This window comes from Protopterus annectens, chromosome 2.part1 (genome assembly GCF_019279795.1).
Source record: "Protopterus annectens isolate FY-2018-M chromosome 2.part1, PAN1.0, whole genome shotgun sequence".
Classification (NCBI taxonomy): domain Eukaryota; kingdom Metazoa; phylum Chordata; order Ceratodontiformes; family Protopteridae; genus Protopterus; species Protopterus annectens.
In genome coordinates, this window is record NC_056729.1 from 1,509,324,284 (window position 1) to 1,509,337,498 (window position 13,215).

The window sequence follows — 13,215 nt, forward strand, 5'->3', positions numbered from 1 at the left end:
TCAAATTATGGGAGATAACTTCACAAAGAGACCGGTCACCAGTGAAGCCCCAGGGTTCTGTGCTGGGACTTTTCCTGCTTGGCATCCAATTTCTAAAGTAAAAGCCAACACCAAAGAACTCTGGGCCTCTGGCTGACTAAGACCAAATGCCAAAAAAATGCATTATTGTATCTTTAAGCTGTTGTCTATGCCAGGGAACTACTACATTGACTGTATGCCCCTAAGAGGTGATCCATTGTTCAGGATTTGGACAGTGACCTAACTTTTGATCAACATGTGCCCATGTGTTATTTTTGTCTGTTTTTCAACTTATGTTTGAATGTTGGTATCCCATGATTCCATCAAAGTGGGTGGAGTCATATTATTATGCATGTACATTTTATGTTAATTAGCACCCGGGCTTTTGGCCAGTTGTACCTACTTTTCATGTGGCTTTGTCCAGATTTTTGATGTCTCCAGGTTGAGAGATATGATGAGGATTCTTCAGTGGATGCTAGCAACTCAGTAGTCAATTCTTTATCAACACGTCAGTCCAAATAAAATCACTCAAGCATGCAAAATGTATATTTGGTGGTGGAATCGATCAGATCAAGATCTTCAAGGTCATCCTTTCATTCTTCCTCAGCTCAAGGCCATAGTGACCATGGACACATCCCAGATTGGGGGCACTTCCTGGGGAAAACAGTCCAAGGTACTTTGTCCCTCAAAGAGGCCAACAAGTATATCAACATCCTAGAAATGAGAGCAGCGCTGTTAGCAATGCAAGTATTCCAAGACTCTCTCCCTTTCAGGATCAGTTGCAATTCAGCTGGACGATATGTAGGTAGTTAGGTACATAAACAAACAAGGATGAACCAGGTCTTACCCCTTGTGCCGAGAAGCCCTCAGAGTGTGACAATGGGAGATCTCCTCCAGCCATTTTCTGATACCAAGGCACATCCCAGGGAAGTCCAGCGTGATAAGACAAGCTGGGCAGTGGTCCCTCAACTATAAAGTGGCAGCCTTGCTGTAATCTTATTGCTTCTCCCCTAAACAACAAGTGCAGCACCTTCTTTGCCCTTATCCCCCCACTGGGGTAATCACCAAGGGGCGCTCTGCTCCATGATTGCCCCCCCCCCAGTATCCTCTATGTTTTCCCCTGACCATCTTGATCCCCAAATTCCTGCAGAAAGCAACCAGGTTGAAGAGGAGAATCATCCTAATTGCACCTACTGGCCTTGACAAATTTGGTTCCCCTGTCTTTGGCCATATCTTTTTTAACCACCTTGGTTTCTGGATCTGATTATAGACCTTCTGTCTCATCTGACAGGCACAATTCATCTAGATATCTCAAACCTCAAGCTAACAGCATGGTTTCTTCACTTCCTTTAATAGACAGACAACTTATGATTGCTTCCCCTTCCCCTATCCATCATAGACCTTTATCTTCCCATAAAGCTTCTGCGAGGAAACTTTACAAAAGTAAATGGAAGAGGCTTGTTTTTTGGGTGAATCAGTAACATATTGACTCTCTTTCAGCCCTTTTACAACTTTTCTCTTCCTCCCTCTTTCTCTCTTCTTCTGCCTCCTCCTCCTCCTTGTTCTAGCCTTTCTGTTTACCTCCTCTGTGCATGTCTTTACACAATACAATTTATACAATTTTAGCACTATGTCTTCCCTATCCTTCGCCTAGCTGTAGCGACCTCCCTGCTTGAAATATGTATCCTCTTGCATCCCCTGCCTCTTATATTTCTCTCTCTTTGGCCCTCTGTCAGCTGTATATATCATCTATATGTACTTTACTTCAATCTGTTGTCCTTTTAACTTACTCAACACTTACCGAATTATTAACTTAAAAAAAACAGAAGTCAATCTCTCCTATAGCCCTCTTCTCATTTTCTTTTGTATCTCCACATTAAAAGACTGTACTAGAATGCCTTTTCTATCACAAAGACTGTACTAAAATGTTAACACTGTACTTTAATACCTTTGTACCTTAAAGTTGTTGTGTCATTTGGCTTTTCCCGGTTAGGGGTCGCCACAGCGGAACTCCGGTCCGCTAATGTTTGGCAGTAGATTTTTACGTGCCGAGTTGCGGGCCCTGATGCACAGCCTTCAGTGAAGGTACGCCCATTCACGCATGTCTTCCCACAGAAGACGCACTAGCTGAGAATCAAACAGGACAACGTCTTACTGTGAGGCGACAACGCTACCGCAGCACCATCACCGCAGTATACACCTTTGTACCTTAAGGACTGTACTGTATTGTCTACTTCTTACAAGCTTCAATGTAACTGCAACTCTTACATACTTATTTATACCTTATATATTTTGTTTAATTGTCTTTTAAAAATATTGTAATGTGGATCTTTTCTCCCTGAAAAGAGGCTCTTTTTGGCCTAGTCAGACTTTCCCAGTAAACAAATGGCAAATAAATAAATTGTTGCCTCTTTCTTGCTAGGACATTAGTTGTGCTGCTGACATAACCAAGTGTTGTGCTCATAACTGAGTATTGAACTTCAAAGTACATAGCAAACAGCGCAGAGCAGATTATAGTCTGAGACTGCGGAAGTAGACCCTGAACAGCACTTTGCAGAAGTAACATAGTACCCAGTGTATAATATGACTGCAATAATAAATAATTGCCAAATGATATTCTGAAGCTGTTTTTCCAGCTCTGCTGAAAATAGGTTCTTACCTAGATGGACCATCCCAGTAAACAATACGCAACTAAATAAAGTAAACAGTAATGTACAGTACATCATCAGTTCTGAAACTAATTTAATATCATGTGACAGTAAAAGTTCAGTTGGGAGGGTGGCCTAATGGTTAATGTGTTTGCCTTGCAAACACAAGGTGCAGGGTTTGAGTCTCACAAGGAATAATTGGCTATGCTTAAAATGGCTCGCAAGAGCAGTTAGCTTAGTACTAACTTATGAACACTACAGCATTAATATATTGTTAAAATATGTGAACATCGTAAGTATATATCAACTTTAACATTGCCATCATTCCCTTGTAAATATAAATTAGAAAAATGTAGGTTTCTATAAATATTAGATGTTACTCTTTGTAGCATTGTCGCCTCACAGCGAGACATTGTCCCGTTTGATTCTTAGCTAGAGCGTCTTCTGTGTGGAGACATGCATGAATGGGCGTACCTTCGTTGAAAGTTGTGCGTCAGGGCCGGCAACTCAGCACGTAAAAATCAACTGCCAATCATTAGCGGACCGGAGTTCTGCTGTAGCGAACCCCTAACCGGGAAAAGCCGAAAGAAACAACAACTCTTTGTAGCCATGATCTACTCCATATGTAGTATTTTAATGCATATTATTTTCTTTTGATACTTTTGATAATGGTGTAGTCAGTCATGCAGAGCAATTAATTTAACCTACCGTTTCATTGTATTTAAATTCAAGTAGGGAATCACTGTCTTTTCTTTAATCATCTTTGACACCCTTGATTGCAAAACATGTTTTTATATTTAATACATTTCATGAAATATTTGTATAATGTATTAGTATTTGTATTGTGTAAATTTGATGCACAGTGGTGATTATATATTTAGTGCATACAGTGAGGAGGGTTGAATATGAACATCTCACTTTTGGGTTTACCACTCATTATATCTACTAAATGCTTTACTTATGCTATAAGTGTGTGTGTGTGTGTGTGTGTGTGTGTGTGTGTGTGTGTGTGTGTGTGTGTGTGTGTGATATATATATATATATATATATATATATATATATATATATATATATATATATATATATATATATATGTATATGTATAGTCTCACTAGACTGCTAATAGCCTCCTTTCAGAGGAGACCCGAAATGGTATTTATATTTTTATATTTCAGGGAAAATTTGGCCAAGGCATAAGTAAATGAAAATCAAACTTCTGCTTCAGCCTTTACTTAGATAGTACACCAGAAGTTAAAAATTGATGTTCATTTCAGTTTTTTTGCACAGTAACTTGTAACAACAGCTTTCATAGGTTCATAGGTTAGTACTAGGCTAACATGCCCTTTTGAGACATTTTTAAGCCTAGCCAATTATCCCTTGTGAGACTCAAACTCCAAGGGAGTGATAATAATAAACAGCTATGTGCTGCCCCCAAAACTGTCCATGGCTCTCTCAGCTGAGTAAAATTTTACTCTAGAAAACTAAAATGCCTGCTGTTCCAGGCAGTGATCATTTTGCTGTCCCATGTTCAACAACATTTTCTTTCTTTGGATTCACGTATTAAAGTAATTTTGCATGATGAATTAACATAATTTTAAGTTACCCATTCCAAATGGGGATTCTTGAGCTGTTATAACTTGACTACATAAACCCTGGGATTCAGAAAGGCTTAGCATGATGTGCAAGCCTTACCTTGAAAGGGCTGCTGTATCTCTGAGTCTTACCCCTTGAAAGGGGCCTTAGCAGAGAAAGGCATTTTGTGGGTGAGGCCACATGCTAATGTGGCTGTCCAAGGGAGTGATAATAATAAACAGCTATGTGCTGCCCCCAAAACTGTCCATGGCTCTCTCAGCTAAGTAAAATTTTACTCTAGAAAGATATGGATGTGTGTGGGAATGTCTGGTAGTGTGTGTTTATATGCATGGGTATAGTGTGTGTGTGTGTGTGTGTGTGTGTGTGTGTGTGTGTGTGTGTGTGTGTGTGTGTGTGTGTGTGTGTGTGTGTGCATGTATGCAAGGGAATGCCTTTGCTAACACGATGCATGGGCATCAAGGGAGAAAAAAGCAAGGTCACGTCTGCTAGTGCATTGTTCAGTTCAGAGACATGGTAAAAAAGTCTATCACTGTTACTAGTATATCTCTGAACAGGAATTTCTCTCTATAACACTAAATAGCCAATCACTGTTTGGCAGTTAGCTCAGATGGAGAAAAATTCTCTTGCATAGAAAAAGTGGTAAATTATTTAAAGTCTTGATGTAATTACCCACTAGCTTGAAGTGTAACTGAAATTTAAACTGTGCCTGAAATTGTGTTGTGATGACCTTGTTGTCCAATGCACAGCTTCATATGTAGTTACTAGTTATGTATCCCAGCAGGTACTGCGGTGGTGGTGCTGCGGTAGCATTGTCGCCTCACAGTATGATGTTGTCCTCTTCGATTCTCAGCTCGAGCGTCTTCTGTGTGGAGACATGCGTGAATGGGCGTACCTTCGTTGAAGGTTGTGCGTCAGAGCTGGCAACTCGGCACGTAAAAATCTCCTGCAAATCATTAGCAGACCGGAGTTCCGCTGTGGCGACCCCTAACCGGGAAAAGCCGAAAGACACAAACAAGTTATGTATCCCAGCAGACCACTGAATAGCCTACTCCAATTTCCTAGTTGCCCCAAAGCACTGTCATTTGTTTGTGAAGAGTGCATCTGTGCAACAGCACCATTTGGGGTAACAGTGTATGAGTTTTGATTTTTTTTTTGTCAAACAGTTGATTTGTCTCAGTACATAAATTCTTCTTAGCAGGAGCCTGCTTGCACACCTACATTATTTTCTGATTTACAGAACTCTAATTTTAATGGTGACATTTTAGACTTTATTCATTGTGTTAAAAAAATGGTATGTGCTGTGTTTGCTGCCTATTCCATGTCACATTTCAAGTATGGCACGCGCGCGCACACACACACACACACACACACACACACACACACACACACACACACACACACACATTGGCAAAAAAGGAATATTTTTCTTATTCTGAATCTGGTTTGACTGAAGGTCTCAGGTATATTTTAAAGGGCACTTATTTACTCAGGGGACAGAAATTACTGCAGAAAATAATGTAAATATTTTTATAGAAACATTAAGCTGGTGGCCAGGACCATGTCTGGATATCATTAAATCAAAACACACCATCTGTCACCCATTAGTAATGAGTGATGGAAGGAAACTGTTTTGTTGGTTTTAAGGATCTATGCTACAACTTTTTTATGTTCTTTTAATGCATCTGTTTCATTTTCCCAGTGGTGCCTTTTTGATATTTTCTTATTTTGAAATGAAGGAGATCCTTCTAAATGAAGTAGTGGAGTTGGGCCTTTGGCAGGGCCTAGGAAGATTTGATTTGCATGAATGAAAGTCTTGTCAGTGGTAGACTGTTTTCTGCCTAGAAAAAATTGTTTGCAAACATTTGTTTATTTCTTATGGCGTTACTAAACTTGTGAAAAACTAGGACTGAATTGCATTTTAATAGTTCTAATGGAGCAGAAACTAGTAGTCAACTGTGTATCAGAACCTCCTAAAACAGTGCAGTTTGAGTCATTCGCTAATGTTCTAATGAACTGACTGTGCAACGTTTTATAGTCTTCCACAAATATCAGATGTGTGTGCTACCTGACTCCCCCCCCCCCATTGTTCTGTGTACTTTCTATTCACTGTTTGTTTGTTTCCTGATACTGACATTGCTGTGAGTAACCAGTCTCTGTCTCGCAGGAAGCAGCTTATGAGTAAAGCTGCAAATGATCAGGTCAGAGTAGGTGAGGAAAGAAACATCCATGTTAGCCAAGAGATGTGTGGTAGGTGGCTTCTCTGGTAGAGGAACGAATAGTAAATGGACCTTGTTATGCATGTTTATTCTGTATGTCTACATACTTTAGAGCAAGCTGCATAGCACCATCATCCTACCAGGAGGCCATTTATTGTATTGCATTATTTGTCATTTGTTTACTCCCTGTGAACTTCTGTTTCCCTCTTGCTTTGGAGTCCCAGGAGAGCAAGGCTGTTAACATCTTCTTCAGGGAACACAGCAGGCAATACTTCAGCAACTTTACATGTTAACCATTGCTACCTGTTTTTTATCTGTATTATATGTAATGTGCCTAGTGTTATATACACAGAAACACTTGTTCATAGGTTCATAAGTGTATACTAGGCTAATGACCATTAGGGCCCTTAAAATCCTAGCCATGCAACCCAAATGTGGCCCACAGATTTGTTTAATATTTGATTTATAGGGGGTGATTTGCTGACTGCCTTTGACCATTATAGATATAGGAGCCAGATCAGGGGTGAATTTCTGATTACCCATCAACTGGTCTGAGTTGCACGTAAATGGGGATAGGGAGGAACTCTGCTTCACATGGATGGGGAACCTGTTCCAGATAATGGGAATTTTCTGAGAAACTTACCTGTCTCTCCAACATGCCCTATTTATGTTTCAAGCAAAATTTAAATCTGTTAATCTAGTAGTTCTGATGCTGTTTGTTTTGTGGATGTGCAAAAGATGCATCAAAACAGTGTCCAGGGATGCCTTGTATGCCAAGCAAAAATCACTTCTCAGACGTCTGTATGATACCGAGTAAACAGACAGGGCTTTGAGGCGATCAGCTTAGGACATTGTATTTACTCTGTATTCTTTTTGTAAGGAACTTTTTTGGACATTCCATTTGCTGCATGTGTCTGGTCAGGTACATACTGAAGGGGGCATTATACTCTATAATGGGTCTGATGAGCACCGAGTACAGTGGTATGATGATCTTTCTGGACCTAGATGCTATGCTCTTGCTTATAAGTTGAGCAACATAGAAAGATCTTCTTACTACCTTGGGCACATGCTCATCGAAGGCTAGGTTACTATTTGCATGAGTTATCAGTTCCCTGACTAATGAATCACCTTGTACATGTGTTTTATTGATGATGTAGTTACCTAAGGTAGTAGAGTTCCCAAAAGGTACTATAATGCATTTCTTGGTATTGGGTTTTAAGCCATGGCTTTGGCACCAAGTGTTATTGTTATATTTTTTGGGAAATTCTGTGACTTCTCCCAGTCTACAGTCATCTGTGAACTTGGTCAGCCAAAGGCCTTTTGACATTGGCTTTGACATCCGAGAAGTAGATGCCAAAGAGAAGTGGTCCCAGCACAGAGCCCAGGGGGAGTCCACTGGTGACTGGCTTCTTTGTGGAAGTGGGATCACCAATTCTAATCTCCTGTGTACTATCAGTGAGACAACTAGCTACCCAACTTGTTATAAAGGGGTTTATGCCTAGTTTCATAAGTTTGTTGACTTTGTTGACAATACCTGTGTGTGTATTGTATCAAATGCTATAACCAGATCTAAGTAGTAAGTATGCATCATTTTCCCCTAATCCATTGCCTTAGTGACCTTTTCAAAGAATTCTACCAGATACATTTCTCAGAGAATTCCCATTCCTTGGAACAGACTTTTCATACATGTGAAGCAAAATTCCTCCCTATCCCTTTTTAAGTGCAACTTGGACCAATGGAAATTCACCCTTGGTCTGACTCCTATGCCTCTGATGAACAGAGGGAGTCAGTAAATCACCACCTATGTAAATCAAATTTGTAGGTGACATTTGGGTTGCTCAGCTAGGCTCATAAGGGCCCTAGTGATCATTTGCACAGTGTACACTTATGATGGATACATAAACCTGCCCATTTGAACAAGCATTAGAGGCTATGATGGTACAGAGTGAAAAGTAAATTGATATAATTAACAAAAGACAAAGAATGAAGGGCTCCAGTAACCAGATGGGAGTAGAGAATAAAGGTAAAGTAAGGAAACATCAGAGCAGACTAGTTTAGAGTACTGGTTCTGTCAGTGAGTTATGTTTTGTCCAACTCTGAAATATGTAGGTGAGGTCTAGAATGATGCATAAAGAATCAAGCAGAAAATCACTTCAGGCTTTCATCATTTTCCACCAATGACTTCTAAGAGAAACATGTCAAAGCAAACTGTATGCACTGGGGATGACTGGGGTACTGCATCTAAATGAATGGTGACAGAATAATTTTTAAGAGATAAGCATCTTTTTCAGTGTATGCAAACATATTTCTTCTATCTGATTATTGTTTTTATTTTCGCAGAATGCCCTAAGGGCAAGTATGGAGTCAACTGTTTCCTGTCATGTTCCTGTGATGGAGCACCTTGTGACAAGGTTACAGGAAGATGCATTTGTCCTCCTGGGAAAATTGGACCTACATGTGAGAAAGGTAAAACAAACATGGGATACTTGCATCAGAAAAGATAACATGCAGTACAGATTATACTATTTTCAAACTGTAGTTTTACAGCGGACTTGGGTAACAACAGGGACCTAACACTTGCCATCACATGCTAATTATTTTCAGTGTTTTGCAAAGTAGATTTTAATATTTTTAAATTAATAAGAGTAAATGGAATTTGGTCCTAAATTCCTTAAAACAAGTATTTTACTAACTGCTCTGCATTTTATGTATAATTTCTTACATACATTTTGGGATTGTATTATAACTTTTATTACAGTGAAGGCAATGAAGCATAGTATTTAAGATCCATTCATCCACAACCCTGTTCTCGCATTTTTTTTTGTTTGTTATATGGGGTTGGAGAGATACTTCAGTAGTGATAATCATCTACTGCCAGTGTTTACAATGTTAAATTGTATTCCTTATTCACTCCCATTGTGGCATACTTTTTAAATAACTTATGTTCATGTTTTACTGCAAGTATGTCTTCTGTGTCCAGTGCTATGGAATCACTGATGACACTGAGCCAAAACGGTTAATTAACTATGGTTTTCATGTGCAGCCCTCTTTCAACATTGCTAATGCCACAAGATTTAAAAGGTAAGATATTCCCTTATTTTTGCACATATGTGTGTATATGGATCTACTTCAGTAGATCAAACTTTTAAATGTTCAAGCTCATATGGCCGTGACCATAACATCGAACATTTAAAAGTTCAAACAGTTAAAAAACAAAACAAAAAAACTAAACTAAACATTTGTAGCAGGAGGGGAAGCCCCACTGCACCCCCCAGCCCCTACACCCCCCACTACTTAAATATGCCAACTCCGAGATTGCACTACATTGCGGATAAGGGAAATCTTCCCATTCCGCACTGTACGGGGATCTCCAAGTTCGATCAACTGAAGGGGACCCGGGTGTGTGTGTGTGTGTGTGTGTGTGTGTGTGTGTGTGTGTGTGTGTATATAAACTTCGAAATTCATACAGGCGAGAAGTTTCAGAACTTCAAACATTTACAAAATAAATAAATAAATAAAATACAAAAAAATTCAATTTTTATTTTTTTTGCAAGGGGGGCTTGCCCCCCTTTACCCTCACGTGGGTAGCTGCGCCCCCTGCTAATTAAATATTCCAAGTCAGAGATCGCACTACATTGCAGAAAAAGGTAACTTTCCAGTTCCCCGCTATACCTCAATCTCCTTTCAAGACTATCAAAGTTTCAAAACTTTGATTATATGGTCCCAACCATATGAATTTTGAAGTATTGAAATTTCTATAATCTGACGGGGATCCATATATGTATATATTTTATGTATAGATCAATATATGTATATATGTGTGTGTGTGGGATATAGATATTTTTTACACACACACACACACACACACACACACACACACACACACACACACACACACACACACACACACATATTTTTTGACTTAGTGACTGCTGAGCCTGGGAAGCATTAGTTATTGTAATATTGTATTTGCCAGAGGGAATGTCATGGAAGAGAAATGCAGGGTTTTGCATCTAAAGCAGGCAGATAAATCAGACAAATGCACGTATCAATGGTAACTAATTAGTGGCAGCTGCATCCTCATTTATATAATGGCCACTACCTCTTGATTAAGTTATATTCCTGACTTCTGGGTCTAGAAAGAAGGTTCAGAAGAGAAGTCTGCAAGAAAAAAATGTGTCAAGATCAAGGACAATCTGGAAAGTGCCCCTGAAACATGAAAATTGAAGCTTTTTTTCCTGTAAAGGCGAAACTGTTAGATATACCCCTTCTTGCGTGGTGAAGTGTATTGAAGGGAGAAGCAAATTAAGTTACCCCCTGCCTGTATGATAGTGTCTTGAAGGGCAAAGACTGCATTCTGGCTGTTTGTTTGATGGTTTGTCGAATAATGTTGGGTGGAAAAACAGTAGCCACTTTGAACAGAATTGTGAAACGAATTCACATGGTATGGTGCTAGACTGAATTTTCTGAACTTTCATTTGTTGAAACAAACAACAAATTAGTGACTGGTTTTGGATTTTTCTTTCCATTATTCTCTATAATTTTGTTGTATGAAACCAACTGCCGGATTCACGAAACCTCCGTGTAAGACTTAATATGTCTTACTCGGAGGCTGCAGTTGAACGGTATGACGTCAGCATGCCATGCATATTCATGAGGGCATGCTGAATCATACCCAAGTCTAACACGGGCGTGTCTGATTGCCGAGTACAGCAAAGGGACACACCCCCAGAAGAGTCAGAGTCCTGAAAGTAAACACCCACGAGCGAGTCTGCTGAAATGTCAAGGAACACAACACCACACATCCGCACAGACTAAACCCTACTGAAAATATGTAAAATGTAAAAATAGCAGTTTCATTTTTTTTTATAATTTCCAAAATGTTTGCCCGCATTTGCGCTCGTTTGCGCGGGTATGCCCTTCGCTCAACCACAGTTAGCAGATATGACATTGAAAAGCTTATAAGATCTACATATGCAAATTAAGCAAAGTAGCAATAGCGTAGTGGTAGAGACGTTGCCCAAAGAATAGGTAGTAACGGTTCGAGCCCCACAACATCCCCCTCCAGTTTTCTTTAAATAAGTATGAAACAATTTCCAGATATATATAAATTTAATTTAAGTAAAATGTAATGAAATGGCCCATGTATTTCTGAACAAAACCTATATGATGTATATATATATATATATATATATATATATATATATATATATATATATAAAGGATCATAATTGCCTGTAGCTTAGCAGCGCTTTAACAAGCTTAATATGAGTGCTCGTAGCTGAGCGGTGCTTTAACAAGCTTAATATGAGTGCCCGTAGCTGAGCAGCACTTTAATAAGCTTAATATGAGTGCCCGTAGCTGGGCAGCACTTTACCCAGCTTAATATGAGTGCTTATGGCTAAATAACGCGTTACCCAGCGTAAGCCGTTTGCGCGGAGCTGTGCAGCGCGCCAACCAGCTTACCGTCAGGCAACGTTGGGAAAGCTGTAGCAAAGTCGCCTTTACACAGACACACCTACTAGCCTGTCTAGACAGTAGTAAAATAAAAAAGCAATGGCAAGGATCGAACCCAGGATACTGTGTACCATAGTCAAAGTACTGAACCACTAAGCCATGACAGTTGTACTGAGAAATACAGTATTACCATACATATAGGAATTGAAAATATAACCATGACAAAGCAGGTTTGCTGTAAGCAGAGAAATATCCAAAATGGCCAATCACAGATAAGTGCGGGAAAAGCGGCGTATATAAGCCCCATAGGCAGGAATACACACCATAATTGATTGTGGTACCCATTTACAGTCAGGATGGCAGGTGCAGGAGAGGGAAATCACTTTAGAGCACAAAGGTGGGGTGTTGAGGAGTCAAAATATATGGTTTGGCTCCTAGTTCATGATCATGAAGCGCAACTCATGCAGGGCCAGGTTCAATGGGGAGTGTATAAGGCAGAGGCGTGGAACCGGTTGGCACATGATCTCACCAGTGCCACAGGCATTCCGAGGACTGGTGAACAGGTCCGTCACCACCATGCGGACCTGAAGCGACGAAAGGAGGACCAACTGAACCGATGGATCCAGGAGGCCCGCCAAATGCCCAATGCCCCACTACTGAGTAAGTATCCATGTAAATAAGTATGTAAGAAATGCTATCCTAGCCTATAGTATGGATAGGTATGTTACAATATTCCTTCATTTATATTACAGCTGCAGGTGTTTGTTCCGCGAATCGGTAAGCCTATGCTGATAGGCTGGCGAGGTTGCGCCACCAGGCAGGTTAGTAATTATTCTGCTGGTATTGTTAAAGAATATAAGTGGGACAGCTTGTAAAAGAGTTCAGTGTTGTAACCCAGTAATAAAGGTGAAATAAGCCTAGAAGAAAGAGTCTGCTAGTATTGTAAGATTAGATAAGTGATGCAGCCTGGAAAAGAGTATTGCAATCCAGTAATAAAGATTAAACAAGTCTCAAATAGTGTTTCCACCTGTATTGTAATATCAGATAACTGCTTCAGCCTGAAAATGAGTGTTGTAATCAATCAACAAAGGATAGACAACTATCGAATACATTCTTGTAAATTCTGCCATATGAAATAAGTGAGTCAACTGTAAAGGATTGTTGTAACCAAGTAATAAATGTTAATAAAGCCTAGAATTAAGTACTATCCTGAAATGTAAATATAAAATAAGTGAGAGAGTGTGAGAAAGAGAGTTTGAAGCTACCAAGAAAGCTGTAATAAG

General features: G+C 39.7%; 1 protein-coding gene across 1 annotated transcript in view; it reads left to right on the top strand.

The window, feature by feature from the left end:
- MEGF6 (multiple EGF like domains 6) overlaps positions 1-13,215 on the top strand; it is a 2,184,612-nt gene that overhangs the window by 1,174,693 nt on the left and 996,704 nt on the right. Inside the window, exon 15 of the mRNA XM_044062967.1 lies at positions 8,816-8,941. Within this exon, the coding sequence (XP_043918902.1) occupies positions 8,816-8,941 (126 nt within the window). The remainder of the gene's footprint in view (positions 1-8,815; positions 8,942-13,215) is intronic.